General features: G+C 36.2%; 1 protein-coding gene across 3 annotated transcripts in view; it reads right to left on the bottom strand.

The window, feature by feature from the left end:
- LOC137395118 (5'-AMP-activated protein kinase subunit gamma-1-like) overlaps nt 1–19,047 on the bottom strand; it is a 63,209-nt gene that overhangs the window by 33,958 nt on the left and 10,204 nt on the right. Inside the window, exon 1 of one of the 3 annotated variants that reach the window (XM_068081922.1) lies at nt 10,517–10,672. The exons of the other annotated variants lie outside the window; for them this stretch is intronic. Within the exon in view, the coding sequence (XP_067938023.1) occupies nt 10,517–10,540 (24 nt within the window). The 5' untranslated portion in view covers nt 10,541–10,672. Of the gene's footprint in view, nt 1–10,516; nt 10,673–19,047 lie in introns of those variants that run through there. 3 annotated transcript variants of the gene reach the window in all.

Below are 19,047 nucleotides of genomic sequence, written 5' to 3'. Positions count from 1 at the left end.
TGTTGAGTCAACAAACAACATAATCGATTTTACTTGTGGGTATAATGGAACTAGACGAAGATTTTACTAATAAAAAATTAATGAATTAATCACAGTCTTTTAGGCTCTGCAGCTGGCTAGACAGCTAATGAGGCAATTTACGATTATGCCTGTTTACCACATGAGATGTTAGTAACCAAACTCAAAGGTTTCTTCTCACGCTGTGCAAGTCAAAGATCTCACTCCTATGCATCTACTTAGTATGAATGTCTGATAAGTTTATTGCAATGGTATACTGAAAGAGAAGCTTACGGCTGCCGGAAGAGCGATAACGTCTACTTAGCCAACACTAAAATTTGAAGATAATGCTGCCGTTGATGCTGAAGGGTCTGCCATTAACTTACAATTGATCAATGCAGTTAGCTTCTTAAAATTCATGCTTGGAAAGCTTAAACTTTTCCATAACTTTCCCGAGATGGCAGAAAGGTTGTGTCACCATTTACCATCATACAGGATAGCTGCACTGAGCTTAACTAGCAATGATATACAGTGGACCCCCGGGTTACGGTGTCACAAAGTTGTTCTAGCCCCTCGTTACGGCATTTTCCTCACCATACGACATCAACAAAAATGTCTATCGAATATCCAATTTGGCAATCGGTGTGCTGCAGACGTCAGAAACACAAAGATGCGGATATGCTACTCGCTTAAATCCCTCCCACAACGCTTGAAAGAGATACAATTCTCTTTCAGTTCAGCATTCTTCATGTTTCGTAAAGGCTTGATCCTGCATGAGCAAAACGATATCAAATTTATTGTGCATTTTATTGTTTAATATAATATTTATTATAAACTTCAATTCATTCTATACAACTATACTAGCTGTGCTAGCCGGCGTTGCCCGGGTATTAAAAATCAGCTTATAAACAATGAGAGGTAATGAGAGCTGCCTGCCACTTGCTATTAGTCTTGCACATTGCTAATGGATAATTTGAGTAAGCTTACTAATAAGAGTTACGTTTCTCATGAAATAACGCCATCACATTACGGCGTGACGGAGAGCGGTACCACATTTGCTCCCATATATCGCCTAATGAATACATCAAGCTTGTATGGCTGAATTGGTAAGGTGTTTGGCTGGCCTAATGGAGGGTCTGAGATTAAATCTTTTGCGATACAGATTTTTTATTCCAAGATTTTAATACTTTAGCTGGAACTACACACATACATACACACCAACTTTGAGAAATATATATATATATACATGTAGATAATTGTAATACATTAGTCATGGGTCTTATGATTGATAATGATGTTAAAGTGAAAAGTTAGGAAATTAGATAATATGTGCATTAGATAATTACTATGGGTTCCTTTACCCCAGCATACAACATTTTCGCCTTTTCGTTTTTCTGGGGTCCACTGAGCTGGCCATGGCAATGTGCTGACTCTCTCTTGTTGATTTCACTCTTTGACTTTCTTTGCACGGCGGCAAGGAACATTGTAATGCTGGAACCACTGGTAAATAATGACTTGATAAAATATAAGTACCAAAATTCTCTTTTCCTAACATAGTCATGGAAGATGAATCACAAACTGTATATTTTTCTGAACTATTGTCGTTTGCAATATTTTGATTTTCAAGAATGATTTCTGCTAGCAATCGTTAATGTGGTCTCAGAAGGCTTCTGAACCCAATCTGAAATTGGCGAATTTTGTCACATAGAGGATAGTGGTAGCTTTGCTCAAAATTTCAACTTATAAAATATAAAAATCGATCTGAGAAAGTAGGACCCATTTTAACACCAAAATTTCGAAGCATGCACAAAGTTATTATATTAGAATATAAAGTAATGCTGTGATTCACATGCACATAGACTGAGAACCAATATATTGTATTCAGCGTCATGAATGAATCAGACAAATGACCTTTTGCTAAATTTGTGAGCAGCTTGACGATGTAGCCCCTCAGGAGGGTAGCTAGTAAAGATACTAACGATCTGAGTTACGACCTACGCGACTTACGGGTCACCTGTATGTACGACTTCCTTCAGCTGATTCGGTTTCAATCACTCATTGAGTCGATACCGTGAGAGAGACATGTAGGCACTAACAAAACGCACCGTATGCAACAAGGAAGTGCAGCTGAGGTACTTGTGAATTGCAGATTGAAAGTGCAACTAAAAAGCAGATTTCTTTTGTTTTTAGATACATGTTTTCCATTTTTTATATTTTATCTCACTTTGTATTTTTAGTTTCTAATACAAAACATTTGAGCTGGAGTTACGCTTTGCATAATATGTTCTCGAGTATACAGATCGAATATATACGGTTTGAGTTATGACCGTTTCAACTTACGACCGGTTTGTCGGAATCGATCTACGCCATAACTCGGATAGTGAATGCATGGGCAAACTTCTCAATCGTTTGTTACTGTAGTTAACCATGAATGTTAGTCTGTACTTTACAAACAATCGCCTAGCTAGAGTTCGGTGAGAAAAAATAAAAGATTTGATTGTCCGCCTGTTTACTGATGTTAGTCTACTAACTCAACTGTTCATAACAACAATTTGATATTCTAAAAAGATCGTTATTGCTAAAACATAAATTTGCAATATTGGACAAAATTGTACATGGCCCATGCCGAGATCGGCTATTTTTAATCGAGTTTATGGCATCCTATTTTATGCAATAATAAACAATAGAAGAATAGCTGCCAAAATGGTGTCAAGGTCACTGGCATAGGGTGTAGATTTTGAAAATAGTGCACTTTTGTTTTTTCTCTTTTACGTTTTTAGTTTTATTGTTTATTAAAACATTTTATTAATGGAAATATTTTCAAGTGAAAATAACTATTTTATGGTAACCAAAATGTCTGTCTTTTAGGATCAACTTTCAACCATCATCATGATTTCTTTGACGATATCTCTCTTTGAAATTGTATCGCAACAAAAATATCAACTCGAATCTTTCCTAGTGCGATGTCAGTCCATGGCTATAATTTTATCGATCTTCTAAAGTAATAACCTTTTGTTGATCAAATTGGTGTCATGAACAGTAGTTCAAGTCGTACTTTTCTGGTTACAGCAGTGTATCAAGAATCCTTAGTTACATGTATGTCAATTGTTAAAGGATAGACACATTTTCATTTCTATTGGTGAAACAGTACTAAATACATGTAGTTGTACTACAAATACCTTCCTACAGCATTATGTGTATTTACAATGTACAACCTTCTTAAAGCAAACGCATGCTCTCTGGTGTCACACACACAGATAACAATACTGGCTTCCCATGAGGTTCATGGCGGACCAAGGCATATGGTAGACTGTCTGACAAGGTCACTAAACAACTCTATTCATAGTAGTAGACCAAATCAATATACTAGGTGAACAACCGGCAACACGTCTGCATACCACAAGCAAATAATATAGGAAATACAAATTCTAACTCTGCGCTGCCGCTCGTGGCTGCTGTCACTGCCTTCTCTTCAATTAACTCTAATTCCGACGGTCTGCCTACAAAATGTTTTAACCTGAAGATAACTATAGAATATAGATTCTCCCATCTGTCGAAGAGTATTATTTTGTTCTGTAAGGCTTGCCTGTGATTGGCCAAATAAAGGCTACTTCGCCAAATGTTAAATGAATAATCATTGAACGCTTATCTATGCTTAAAAACGCATCTTAAAACAGTTTCAGATAATATGGCAGTGTCTGAGAAGAGGTAGACAGCACTACACTAAATAATGCTATTTCTCCCCTTTAATGTGATTACAACACAATAGCATAGCCCCATTTGCAAAAAGGCTTCTTACTCTGTCTTTTAGGCTTTTACTAGTTAAAAAAACTTTCTAATATTTTGTAATGCGTTGTTCATATGCTCATTATGCTGCCTGAATATTTACAGATTAAACATTGTTTGTTCAAAAGGATACGGTAAACTGAATAATTTGGGCTGTTTTTTAATTTCATTTTTACATGTATATGAATGGAGATTAACTTTTTGTTTAAAATAAACACCGGCCCACTTGTTTCAAAATGGCAGAAGAAAAAAGCATTACAGAACAACGAACCTTTTGAAATACACGCAAGAACCATTTGAGTTGTGTGCTCAGGTCTTGCCTTCAGCTCTAATGTAATATTTTCAAGTTCCTTTCATTTATGTTATAACTCAAAGCAATAAACTTCTCTAGTCAAATGAGTTAAATTTATAAACAAAAAAAGCTTTCTACAGTATTTCGATGTACTTGAATTCTATAGTGAAGATAATAGATTTTTATGTATAAAATGCAAATTTTAGTCACCAAATAACTGTTGAAAGTACAATCAATAAATAAGTGTTTAATTCGCTAAATTAGCTACCAAAACATGCTTAAAATAGTTGAATAACTACATCAGATGTTATAATACTGCCATGAGCCTTTCCTATTCAAGCGCAAGACTACTGATTGTATTCGGCCACTGTCAGCAGATGAAGGCCATTATTCTATATTGTTGGAGCGACGAGTTATGATTATTGGTTGGAGTCACTACAAGTCTAATGAACTGAAGGTTGTGGTCTGTAATAATATATTTTAAATGCTGTTGATTTGCTAGCAGCAGCGATAACAGATAAGTTACATCAACTTCAGCTTTCAAGTGTTGACTTGTAATATACATGTATGTTAAAAAGAAACAAAAATTTATGAATTCAAAAATGCTGCCAAAATATTGTAGAAAGTTGCATATTATGTGCATCACAATCAGGTGAATGTACATGATGATCGAATACAAATATAAACCAGCTATCCAAAGACATCTCAGAGCTACTAGCAACTATTCTTGCTGCTAGCATTTCATGTTTCAATTCATAACTAGGGTGTTGATTCAGTTACTACGGGCTACAAGAGATGAGCTAGCCCAGCCAGTAGTCTTCAACAGTTGAAAATGCTGCCCTTTATTTAATTACAGCCTCCAGGATTTGTTTTTATCTAATAAACGTCTCATCGTTTCACAAACAACTCTTATCAGATAATTCAGCTGAGCATTGGCTGAAGTCAACATAGGACATGCCTCTAATGACATGCAGTTCTCTCACTTTGGATTACTCCATGATGTTTATTAAAACATCTCATAGTAACCTATAGAGTTTATTCTTGGCATAATTTTTTATTTAAAGTTAACTACTAAAAGCTTGAAAGGAAACTAGTCACATGGTATCACTAATAACAGAAATATGTAAACATGTTACATAGCAAGCCCGATGTATGATTGGTCGACCTACTTTCAACCGCTTTAAACCAGTGCAGACAGATTGTTATACATAGCATAAGCGCAGATAGCGTCGTCTCTCGAATCAATGTTTACACATGAAGTGTTAGCAAGAGATGGTATAAGTTCACCAGTCACTTATGGAATCACCAGGTGTGAATCCATCTTAACAGCCTGGATGGAAGCTTTTGTGCGGAGTAAACTGAGTAAACAAGAGAGACGCAAAAGCCAGCCTGGTATCCAATTTTCTGCAGAGCTAGTCAAAATATAGCGCTGTTTGTAAGTAGTGGTACAAAATGTCTCAAAGCAAAAATACTCAATAAGTTATATATATAGATAGTCGAGGATGCTTTCAGGTTCAGGTGTATTGAGCATTGACTGGGCATACACTATGAGTAATCATTGTAGAAGGTCATGTGTTGTAGTAAACTTGGAGTTGTCCTCCATACTCTGGAATGCATAGTAATCACTCTATTGATTAAAGAACGACTCACAGATGAGTTCAGTAATTATATTTTAGCATTAGTGAATGTGCTTATTATACAGTAAACGTTCGACTGTCCTGGCCTACTAACTTAACATTTTGATGAAGGTATCTGGCAACAGTTTTTCTGATGCTTCCTCAACCATGACGACGACTACAATTCTTTTACGATTGTGTGGAGTACGCGATTGGAATTTGAACGACATATGCATGCTCCATATGTATGCCTCCTACACGTAGTGGGGGAGGTCTACAACCACCCTAATATGGTGAAGTAAAACTTCATACTAGGTCCTAAAGTTACACAAAGCAAAATACTAATCGCTCATATCTCAGCAGCAAATGGTCTGTGTACCCAGTTTGTAGCTATCAGTTTTAAAAATTATAATGTTCACGGCTATTCTACTGAACTCATTCCTTCCTATAATAAATTAAAAATGTGAGCAGTTCGCTAGAGGGATGGCTAAAAGAGTCGGCTACACGTACAACTGTCCTATGGGGGGACTACATTTGTCCTATGGGGGTCCTACATTTGACTACAATTGCCTCCAGGTCTGGCTACAACCCTCTCAAGGGGTGGCTACTTGGATCAATGCTTAGGAATGGTTCGGAGCATTTGATGGCATCAGATTTGATCCAGCATCTCGCTGACTAACTCTGATTGTGCCAAAACACGCTTTAGTTTTGAAAAGTTAGAAAGCGACAAGCCTGTCGTTACAATAATTATGTTGAGATATAAAAATCATTCAGACTAGCCTTGAACTTGTGACCTCGACAGCCAATATGCAGACAAGCCCGATATTGTTATGAAGTTATTTTTAAAAGTATCATGAAAGCAGCTTCAACATATTCAAGCATCAGCGCAATGCTCGTTGTCGAACGTCAAAGTACTATAATATCACCTGTAGTCATCGGCTATAATGCACCAACCCAGAATCATACCAGCTAAAACAGACCTCTGAATCTGCTATTGGTTCAGGTTTATTTAAAGATGAACCTGCAGAATCTTTAGTAGATTTTATCAGAAATTATCAGTTTTTTTCTATAATTTGCACTAATGTTTTATGTTTGAAGTGATTTAACTGCCAGGATGCTTCAATATTTAAATCGGCAAAACTTGATTGCGGTTAAAACGCTCAGATCAAGCAAAAGCGTGATTATAGTGAACTATATTTAACAAGATCGCATAAAAGCTCATTGCACTCACTGATAAGCTTGTCTAGTTGCAAAGAGACCGACGGAAAAAATACGCTTAACGCTGCAACTTGAACGCAATAGCCGATATCAACTATAACAACGATAGCAATTAGTGATGTCATTTCGATCATACTTTTTTCTGAGTGTTTAGCTCGGATCAAACTTTTTCAATTTTAATCTTGAAACATCTTGGCAGTCAGATCACCTCAAGCATCGAAAACAATCACAAATAGTAAAAAAAATACCGATACTTTCTGATAAAATCTACTAAAATTTGTGTAAGTGCATCTTTCAGAACCAATATAAGCACGATCTGCTCCCAGGTCATGCATTAATTCCTTTTTGGGTTACCTTAGTGGTCAACCAATAGCAGGTCACCTAAGAACTATCAATATTTGGGTAGGCCAACAAAAGCAAAGTAATGTTATGATGTTACAGGATGTGCCTGCTCTCAAAGATTACACACTCTACTTATAGCCGTCATGGCAGAAAGTAAAAGAGCTGAAAGAAGCTCCAGAGGATGAGCTTGTTTATATAACAGAGTCACACTTGATTCATATAAACAGCAAGAAACAGCAATTACCGTAAAACCTTTATTTGAACGCTATGGCACTCAATTTTTTCAACCTTTTTCTTAGGGTGATGCTTTATTAGAGGTGACGTTCAAATAAAGGGTGGTGTTGTATTTTTTAAACATTTCATCAGTATGTTGAGAAGATAAATTTAACCCTTTCACACGCGAATCGAATGTCACCTATATTTTGCACTCTCCTTCGAGCGGTGCCGCATTAACCCACCCTTTTGGAGACAAGAAATTTGCTAATTTACCTCTAACTTGTCGTAGATTTTTTAAATAAAGATGCATGAGGAAGCTGATACTGTCTCTACCAGTTGATATCTATTGCTCGCAATTAACCAATGATTATCTTATAGCCTGCGTTACCATTTGTTGAAGCTTTTAAGTTTTTTATTTCATTTTAAATTTGAAGGCATATTTTTATTTTATAACTATATTTAACAAGATTGCATAAAAGCTCATTGCACTCATTGATATGTTTATTACAGTTGGCAGCCAAAACTGGCTTTTTATGCGCGATAGAACAGGAGTTATGATCGTCGATTCATTGTAAGCTAAGTTCAGATTACGCAATCATGCTATCAAATAATATGCCATAAATATGCAAATTTCTAAGTTTCATAATAATACTAATCTATCAAATGCTACAAATATATATTCAAGAACAAGTGACATAAATAAACCATAATTATAATACATGCAGCAACAAACATTAACATTTTTAAACAAATATTGTCATTTTTAAAACAAAAATATTAGCATCGTTTTGATTGTTGCCTTCATTTGAAACTGTTCCATATCTTCTGGCTGTTCAATACCTTCCACAGTACCTTCTGAGCTCAACTCAACTTCTGCACAGCTGAGCTAGTCGATATTAGCATCCAAACAATTTTTTAGCAGAGCAAAACTTTTTATGTGATGACATTTTGAATAGAAACGTCTAGCGCAAATAAAGAGAAACTGCATGCAATCAAAATAGTAGCCTCAAAAGACATAGTAGCGCATTTTACATCATGAATGCAAAAACCTTTTCCCATGTACATCGAAGTATTAATACCATGTTAAAAAGGAACTTCTATTAGCCGGATAGAGTTACTAATTATTTCTTTGGTATTGCAATCAAAGTTTTTAGCGAAAAACTCAAAGACTTTGTAGTTGGAAAATGGATTTTGATATGAACAGATGCAATGAACGAATTAAGTGTTATTGATGCAATCGAGTCATTATTAGTACATTTTTGTGGGCACTTTTTCTATCGATCACTTGCTATTATGGGTTTGTGAAGATTAAGAATGTCAAATATTATCGGTCAAATAGAAGTGACATTCAAATACAAGTGACATTCTATTGGGTGGCGCTTTATTATTCAACACTTCTCCCATAGTGGCGCTCAAATAAAGGTTTTAGGGTATTTATGCTGCACTTTAGCAGTCCCAAGTTCCTGAACTCTACTGTGATCATTTCACTAATAAGATAACCAGGCAACTGATATTATGAGCTCTAGTTGTTGCAACATCATGGCCGTCCTTTCATAAACACTAATCAAAAGTACACTAATTAGTTCTATTTTTTAGGTCGCCCATCTATCGATAGGCTACATCTAGTGATTAAAAGATAGGAGCTAAGGCTAACGATTATAAGAGAGGGGCTAAGGCTAACGATTATAAGAGAGGGGCTAAGGCTAACGATTATAAGAGAGGGCTTAAGGCTAACGATTAAAAGAGAGGGGCTAAGGCTAACGATTATAAGAGATGGCTTAAGGCTAACGATTAAAAGAGAGGGGCTAAATCTAGTGATTTAAAGAGAGGGGCTAGGGCTAATGTCAGGAAACAAAGGAATGCTGCATGCCACCCGTGTATCCCATGTACAGATAGCAATAGATATAAACTGTCTCCCGCTGGTCAGTCAAAGATATGAAGTTAGTAGAGTGTGGTAGGTAAAGATAGCGCACATCACCATCACAGTTGGTAATGCGCAGTGTAGTCCAGTTTCGAAGGCCTCTTTATCATCGCTTAACCAGGCCATGCCCTACCTATTGCAAAGTTTAGCTGGTTGCTATTGTTCCCTGCAGAATACTAAATAATTGCTGGCAAGCCATGTAAATACAAAACTGCAAAACTGCTGCATGATGGAACTTGGGAAGGAGGTGACAAAACCATCTGTAGACGCCCCAAAACAATGTCTGCTGTTATCCCGAATCTAATTGCGAACACAAAGCTGATGCAGCCTGAATGTTTTTCATCGTTCCTCAGCGAAAAACAAAGGCATTGGCTTTGTGCTTTGTTAGCACCAAGCGCTGCTCCTAATTGCATTTGTCAACAAAACAAGTAAACTACGACTTCATGTTTTAGGCCGCAGCTGAGAGGCTTTGTCAGTAACTAGTAACTGCAGGGAGTTAGGTTTCCTTATCATTAGTAATGCAGAGCAGAAAGACAAACAAGTTATAGAGCAATGGTTAGGAATAAACTATTACACGCAGTGAATAGTGTACACAGGCCTGAGAGAGTCGCAGTTCTCATACAATAACTGCGTGATGTAGATTGGTGTCTGGTATTTAGAGACTACCAAGGGAAAAGCCGTCAATGTCATCAAAAGTCACAACACGTCCATTTTGATTCTTTATTGCAGTACACCTTATCTTTTTTATTTTTGCCTTTCTCTTTTCTCACAATTGTCAAAACCAACTCCTCGATACGTAACCAGTGGTTGTGTGGCAACAGTAAAAAAAATAACCCGGAGGCGCAGTTTCTCCGAAAAGACCAGAGAAATAATGTGACAAATGATAGCGAGAATACCTACTGGTGAAGAAAGCCTGTCTCGAATAGACTGAGGCCAGCTTTAGCTTGATATATATATATAATGCATATGTGACATACAAGCCTTGTAACATCAGGGTTTTCACACAAGATAAGGATTTTTAGAAGCCATTGTTGACTAAATAAAGACTCACTGCCTCTTCCAAGCTGATAGCTATTTTCAAAAGATATCAGACCGCCTGACTACATGACAACACTCGTACTCACTCACCCTGCCGTTTAAATATCTTGACATGCTGCCTATTGTAGCTATCCACCCGTGGCTCGGAAGGAGAGTGAGTCTAGTCAATCAGCAAGAAGCTGGCGTATCGAGTCTCATCAGCTGATTAGAACGCTGCGTTATAGGGTCACATCGTAGCATGCAATAGCACACACCGCTCAATGACGTGTAGATGCCAGCTTTCCTCTAAGCTTTATTACAATGCATTGCACTGTATGATATTATAATTTTTTCTTTTGCTACAAAGCGTTGGAATCAATACGGCGCATTGTCAACAGACCGCATTGATTAACGTCGCTGCGTAGCGAGTCGTGCATAGGTTAAGAGTAAAGAATGAACCTTGTTTACAAAAAATGTAGGTAAACAGAACTGTGAGAGTTATTAGCCTGTGCTTTGAAGAACGCTTGGTGTCAGCAACAACCTGCTTAATATATAATCATGAGCTAGTATTTTAAGGGGTCATCGATATATAGCCAAATTCTTATTAAATACTAGTACCATGTCTGAGTGCCGAGATAGATCCTTAGGTGAGCCAATAAAACACAAAGAATAAGTGCGTGCACAATAATTCTATAAGCCTGAAGATTAACGACTGGCGCAGGTTGGAGTATGCTGGGTGATACGCTAAAACCTGCGTGTGGGGTCACACCTTGTAGAATCTTATTTCTCAACTTTCAGTTTTTAACAGATGGATGGAAGAACGTACACGTCTCCTATTACAGTAAAAATATCAAAAACAACCAGCAGACTAGAGACTTTGTGTTCCTCAAAGCTCACTCTCGATTTTCCGTTTATTCTTGCCCGTAGAAAGCCTGACAATGCCTAAAATTTTGTTCATTTCAAACCAGATGGCCCAAAAGTAAATGTTTAAGATTTTTGTTAGAATCTTCACTAAATATGGATTTTTGAAACCATATATTTTTGGTGGCCTGCTGGAAGGCGCGGAGAATAGGCTTGTGAAGTTTGGACAAAGCTGGCCAAAAATTGTGGAAACAGGTACCATTTATAAGAAATAACAGACAATGTACACCGAGCACGCACAAACACACACACAAATGCCCGCGCACACACAGTGAGTGAAGTTTCCAATATATTCTCATATTCACTCTCATATGACCTCTAGGCTGAGGGTTAAATTTATTTGCATCTCATGAATACCGTTTATATATTGATTTGTAGTAACAGTCAGCGCACTTCAGACACAGTCCTAGTGTTTGCTTGAATAGTAGCGCTCAAATGCATTCATTTCTAAACTGTCGACTAGCCATGTTTAACTGTTGTATGCAAGAAATATGTAAACATTGTAAGAGTTGTCTTTTCTTTTTATGAGGTAATAACTCCAAGAATAAAGGCTGAGAAAGAGGCTTTGCTGTTTGTAATAAGTCTTTTATAGAAGTCGCTTTAGTATTTATATTGTCAAGTGTTACACCTGTTTTTAAACTAAAACTAGCACCTTTGCTACAGAAACTAATCACTAAGGGTGAACAGTGAAAACATCACCAATTCAAGTTCGAAATTAAACACAATACAGTAGAAAAATGTGGTTGTAAAATTGGTGGCAACTTCGAAAAACTATTTTTTCATATTTAAAATAATTATGTAAAACATTAAAGTAGTTTTCAGTTACTCGCAACGTGGTCAACTAGTACTTCATAAATTTACAGGTTGTTAGTGTTTTTTTAGAAAACGCAATTACATTGGACCAAATCGTGCCATGTTTATATAGAGTGAGTGATATGTAACATAAATAAGCATTAATATAATAATTTAAAATGAGAAGAATAGAATAAAATAAGTTTCATATTTTTAATATTCAATTTTGTATTACTATTATATTTGCAGGTCGTATCAAGTGAAAAATATCTAAACCCACTGGTTTTACAAACAATCATGTGATAGTCTCCATTAGACAAGTATTCCTAGCATATAAATTCTGATTTATCTGCTCTTACCATAAAAATTGAGGAAAATACGATAGCTAATTTAACTGTTAGAACATTCATATGTCTATTGACTAGAACAAGACAAAGTTGCTAAAAATAGAGAATATGGCAATGCACTGGGTAAAAGTCTGCACAAAAGGCCTAAGCGCAAAATTTCAACACCAAAATGAAATTGAAAAATAGGAACTTTTTAAACCTAATTTTTGTGAATCATTGTGATGACCATATTTAGAGTCAGCTACTTTGCTTCCAAGATGTTCTATTATTTTCATGATGAATGCCATAGACATGTTGGCTAAAATAACATAAACTCTATCTTTGCGGAAGCCCTTTCTATCGACTAGCATTAGTACCTATACAAAAACATTGATCATGGATCACAGAGTTAACAGATACACCAAAGATTTTGCTACAATACATTTAGGACATCTCGTTACCATTTTGCTTTTTACTCAGAATTCACAGCGTACATGTAATATCGTGGTTTCCAAATTTGTTTTGTTTTTGAAAGAAAAGAAAAATTGTAAACAGCATTTTAAACGTACTTCTGCTAGTGAAATTCTGCAACAGTAAGTCTCAGATGTTTTTGATAACTATATTTTTTATATTAGAGAAAAAGCATGTTGAAATAGCATCTATTTGTCGATAGATGTGGAGTGTGTTTCTTCCTAGCAACCTAACTTTAAAAAAAAGTAAAGTAGACTCGTTGTGTGTGCTTAGCCAACAGTAGGTGGGTGATTAAGCTGAATGCATGAATCTCATGAAATTTTTTGATTAGGAAAAATTTACCAGCTAATGGTTTCTCTGTCACGCATTTTGTTGACAAGTGCCATTTTGATTCGTGGGCAAAGTTTTTTCCTCACAATCGCTGGCCATTCCTTGCTTTTCAGATATAAATAGACAGAGTTTGTCTAGTCAACCATTAAACAAATCAAGCGTGTAATATACTGACTATACGCTACAATAGCATCTGATCGTGCGTAGTGGCGCTACACTTCATGGCGTATGACTGTCAAAAACTAAAGCTACCTGCTTACATAGACATGGATGGCCCTCCAAAATACATGTAGATACAAAGCATGCTTTCTCTAGCACCTATCCTTTAATTAGCATAACACAGGCATAGAGAGGTTTATGGCTTTGTGATAGCCGCCCGTGTTAGGCTGGCTGCCATATTGTTTTATGGATTCAGAGATTAATTAACTATGCATTACTTCACCCATAAATAATCCTTTAGTGGGGAGAGCTCTTACTTTATCATTATTACTCCTCTTAGTTCAGGTCTTAATACTGATAGTTAAAACTACAAACATTTTGCTCCCACAAGAGTTTCTGTTTGGCCACACAGTAATAGTACCCGCACAAGCAAGTAAGGAAGGATAACTCTTAGAGCAAGTCTGCAAAGTACCTACATGTATGTGTATTCTGTGGCCTAATGCTTTGAGCTTTTCTGTGTCAAGAACCCATAACCCTAATGAGCCAGCATAAAGGTTTTTAATCTCCATAATATTGGATGTAGCGCTGTCTCCCTTCAATCACATACATGTATATCTATTGGACAGTGGCACTACCTCAAGTTAACGCTACTTATAATAAACTGAGATGATTATTCTTCGTGTTTCAAGTTTTTCATGTAAAATATTTTTAAGGCTGGCCAAGGAAGTGCGGATCGTTTGTTTTAGCAGCATTTTAAAATAAATGTTCATACATAAAGTAGTGTTAAAATAAGTCGATAAACCTAATTTGAATATTTTTACTTTTAGACGAGAATTTTAAATTTTTCTGTACTTCATTGAAGGCTTAGCTTTTGTATGAGCGGGTATCTGTCATGCCCCTAATTGTCTTGTAGAAACTTGGGCTAACGACGTCAGATCTGCTTAAGGCGACCACGTCTCCATAATGGACCTAATGAATACCGACACCTTCTCGACTTTGAACTCTCCGAGCGTTTTGTGAGTTATGATGATCACCCTTCAACTGTCCTAAGGCAAGCCAATAGTAGTATCATAATGTCATGTCAACTCAGTATAGATAGCAGCTCGTGTTTCAACTAAGGCCTATGGAAGAGCTGCCGATTTCTTCAGTATGCTTCCATTCTGCAGTTTATGTGGAGTTGGAGTTGTGCCCACATTGAGTTGCCGTGTAATAAGTGTTTCAATAGACATTCACGTGTTGATGATTAACGCGGGCCCTTTGTTAAGAACAATAAGTAATCTATGTCAGAGTCAGCATGTCACTTGGCAACGCGCTTTCAAAATAGGAACAACAACTGAAGTGTGGAAATGTTTTAAATGTAATAGTTTGCGTGGCATTTTCGTGCGCATCTTTCGCAAGCATAAAACATTCGATAAAAATTTTTAAGTAACGGAACTCGGAAGTCACTTGACTTCTGGGTTTTTGTCATTTTCATCTTGGGGGTGAAATATAGTGATTCGTTGGGCAAATTTGTGAGTGGTTTTATAACACGAGCAAAATAAACTTGTGCACAGTTAAATTTGGCTTTCAAGTCACATGTACTTTCTACGGTCGACCAGTCAGCTTTTCCTAATCTCATAATCAGCAGAGCGAATCAAACTTGGCTGGGCACATGCATCTACATATCTACAGTATATATATATGAATGTGTAACAGCCTGGAGCAGCCAAGCAAAGTTATTATTGCCAAATTATTGCATTTATAAACAATTGCAAGTTATGATGATCACCCTTCAACTAACTATCCTAAGGCAAGCTAATAGTAGAACAGTAATAGCATGGCAAATTGGCATGGCGAGTAGCCAATGTTATAACAATTTGTTGGCTAACCGATGCTGTCACTCATGACATTTTTGGCATCATTGAATGACTGGTGACACAACCCTAGAGCACGCTTAAACAGTTAAATGTAATTGGAGGAAGTTGATTTCTACAATAAACATGAATAACGGTTTTAACATTGGTACCAACTAACAAAAGCAAAAAATTCAACTTCAAATTACAGGCGTCTACAAATCAGTTGCTATATAACTGCAAGTCAGATATAAAGTTCAAGTCAGGCTTTACTTTAATAGTATTTACTACATTCACCAACTGATAGCTACCGTGTGTTTGTCTCAGAGTAACAGCCAGTTTATGGCCTGCCCTTCATTCATATGCTTACATAGACTATCAGCAGTTGTCTTCTCATGTTTATTAAGATTTGTCAGTAGACAAACATACAACAGTAAGTTTATGCGATTAACATTGCTTTTATCCTTTCAGTTAGAATAGCTGCTGTACAGGCAAAACTTTTACAGAATGTTTAAATACAAATAAATTTTACAATGTAATAAAATTGAATGTGATTGTTTCAGATTAATTGAAAAGATATTTTAGAGAAATCTCGATCTGTAGTACTGGCTGATAAATATCTATGGACAGCTTATATCTATGCAGATTATACTATTCAAATTGGAGTAACTAGACTGTTATAGTAATACCAGTTTCACTCAATGTTTTACTTGTTTACTTATGAAATATGTTATTCATTATTATTATCCAATATTATGGTAATTATATATATAATTATAATATAATAATATTATAATTATAATTATATAATATTATTAGGTAATATGTTGTTTTGTGGCACCAAAGTTTAGAGTTTGCTGTTTTAAAGAAACTTAATAGTAGCAGAAAATTTGAATTAATAAAAACTAAACTGTGATTCTGTGACATTAATTAATTGCGACACAGGAGACAACTCCCATTATTAGCCTATAGTGTCACTGCGAGTATAGTCACTGCTAGAAATCTTTTGTGGTCATGAAGTTTTTTTAGAATATTTATTTATGACTTTTAACAAATTGCTTAGTATTTAAAAATAATTATATTAACAGCTAAAAAGCTGCAAACATATTTAAATAAACCGTTGTACATGTACAGACAGATTCTTGTTATGAAGAAACAAGCTCATAGGGGATCCATTTGTATATGTAGGTACGCTCTCTTATGTATGTCACTTTTAAAGGTTGTTTGAATATCTCTTGTAAGCAATACTTAGTGTGGTTTAACAAGGATAAACAATACAATCTTCTAGTGGAATCTTAAAAGTTAGGCTTCGCTCTCATGTATACAGAAGGCTAATCGATCAATGAGAAAAAATCTCTGATATATATCTGCACTCAACTGCTTGCTGAAGCATATCACTGGTTGAACACAAGTCATGCTACTTGGATGAAAGTAATGTTATAGATAACTTCAATACACGGCCAGTCAACAAATGAAAAAAAGTATATAAAGTTATTTTCATATTTATTTTTGTTCACACTGCGCAGCAACTAATTTGGCATCTAGTGCGCAAGGATTCCCAATTAACTAAAATCAGGCTTTGTTCACATTTTTTAGCTTACTTGCTAGCAGCACTCAACAATGAGCCCTCACACGCACACAATTGAACTCAGTACCAGTTCGTGGGAAGTGGGTGTAAGCTATATATATGGGACAGGGTACACATTTGGTGTTCAGAGCTATATATATGGGACAGGGTACACATTTGGGAAGTGGGTGTAAGCTATATATATATATATCGAACAGGGTACACATTTGGGAAGTGGGTGTAAGCTATATATATATGGGATAGGGTACACATTTGGGAAGTGGGTGTAAGCTATATATATGGAACAGGGTACACATTTGGTGTTCAGGGTAACAAAAAGTTTCTGATAATCTCTTTCTTGATTTGGGTACACAAGAGGAAATGATAATTGAGTCGGATGAGCTTTGTTGGCGATGTAAAAGCACATTAAAAGTTATAGCCTGAGATCTTTATGAATTATCAATGGCTCTACGATATCGTAATCAAACACTCGTCATTTAACAAATGCGGTCAGCGGAAGTATTCCACAATTTTTATCCTTTGCTGACCGCTTTTTTTAAAGTTGTCCTCTCCTTGCCTCTTTCAATGGCTGCGACCAACATGGTAGTTACTCTATCAATTATAAAACTAGAAATTCCACTGTCATACAGCCCACGACCAAAGTAATAATGGAAAAAAGAAAGGGCACTGTTGGTTGTTGAAAAACCATGTTGCGACCAACATGGTAGTTACTCTATCGATTATAAAATGACCTTTAGAAAAAATCCGCAGAAAATTTTTTATCATTTAAGAACATTTTCTAATCAATAGAGGCACTACCATAATGGTCGCATGCCATTGAAAGTGGCAAAGAGAGGATCACTATGTCTACAGCTACTCATAGACCTAAGGTTTGGTAGTTGCATAGCTTTATGCGATGCTAGATGTTTTAAATGTTTTATGACCTGAAACCCTTTAGGATAAATATGCCTTTAAAGCATGGTTCCCACATACGCTGTAAACACCGGTGGTAGGATCGCAGGCTATAGGTGGTGAAATAAAAACCTATGCAGCGAGTACCGCCAGTAGGTGCTGGCGATCAACATAAGAGTTCAGCGCTGTTCAACTTTTGCAAGAAGCAACAGGAAAAGCCTTCCCAAAATGCACTGTACAGGTGAAGGTTGGCATTTTTGAAATGGCATGGCGAGCGGCCATTTTTATGGGATCATCAGTGATGTGGCTTTATGTGAACATAAACCATTGAGCCTAGCGCCACAAGTGCTTACTGCGTGAGATTACCACCGAGGTCCCACAGCCGATATAGAAACCATACTTAATAAGTCAATGTCTGTACTGCACAACCATACTTTTACCATTGTTACATGGAATGACAACTCTTAGGTCTCGAGAAGAAACTCAAAGTAAAAAAGTCCTCCACAGAACAAGTCAATATTAAACTAGACATAAAAGTGAGCGGTGTGAATGACATAGAGCTGTTTTACGCGAAAAATCAGAATTCGCTCGTAGCTAGTTTTTACCGCCAAAACGTAGCATAAACATTTTAAATGAATTTTTTAGCAACTTGAAGTCTATGCATCAAAATTGTTCCATTAAATTTTTCTTCTCACCTGGTAAAAGTCAATGATGCAGATGAGGGTATCACTGTCTAAGCGGTCCATATAATAAAAGTGTGTTCATCAAGACAGATTGTAAAATTATTTATAGTAAGCTGTAGCCATCTTCAAAATTAATGGGACCATAAATCAAGCAAATTCTGGAAGTCACCAGCACATCAATATAACTGACGGTTCTTCAACATTATACAAACTTATCAATTAAAAACATTTCAGATATGATCATCTTTCAGCTGAATAATGGTTATCTGTTTGAAGTGATACCGCAAACAGCAGATTTGGGACACCACGGCAGCTTTTAGAGTCTAAAGACAGCAGTGTTCAAAAGTGAGTATTAACATTCTTTTTTTCACCTTGACAATTCCGTTCGGTCAACAAGAAAAAATAAATTTTTAGCAGAAACTTGTATGAGTTGCAACGAGGCAGTTGTTTTATCAGACGGACTAAACTGAAGTGTTTGCTTTCTTCAAATCAATACAATGAAGATAATTATATACATATCACATAAGAGGTACCTACAGGCTTTCCAACATTTAAATAATTGATTATGTTTGTTAATGAATGTTCATGATAAAAATGGGAAGATTAATATATTTGAAACACAAGTACTCGCGGCAGCATCAACAATCAA

The sequence above is a fragment of the Watersipora subatra genome, chromosome 4, assembly GCF_963576615.1.
Source record: "Watersipora subatra chromosome 4, tzWatSuba1.1, whole genome shotgun sequence".
Taxonomy (NCBI): domain Eukaryota; kingdom Metazoa; phylum Bryozoa; class Gymnolaemata; order Cheilostomatida; family Watersiporidae; genus Watersipora; species Watersipora subatra.
The sequence above is the reverse complement of the archived record's forward strand: the minus strand, read 5'-3'. Positions and strand labels throughout refer to the sequence as shown.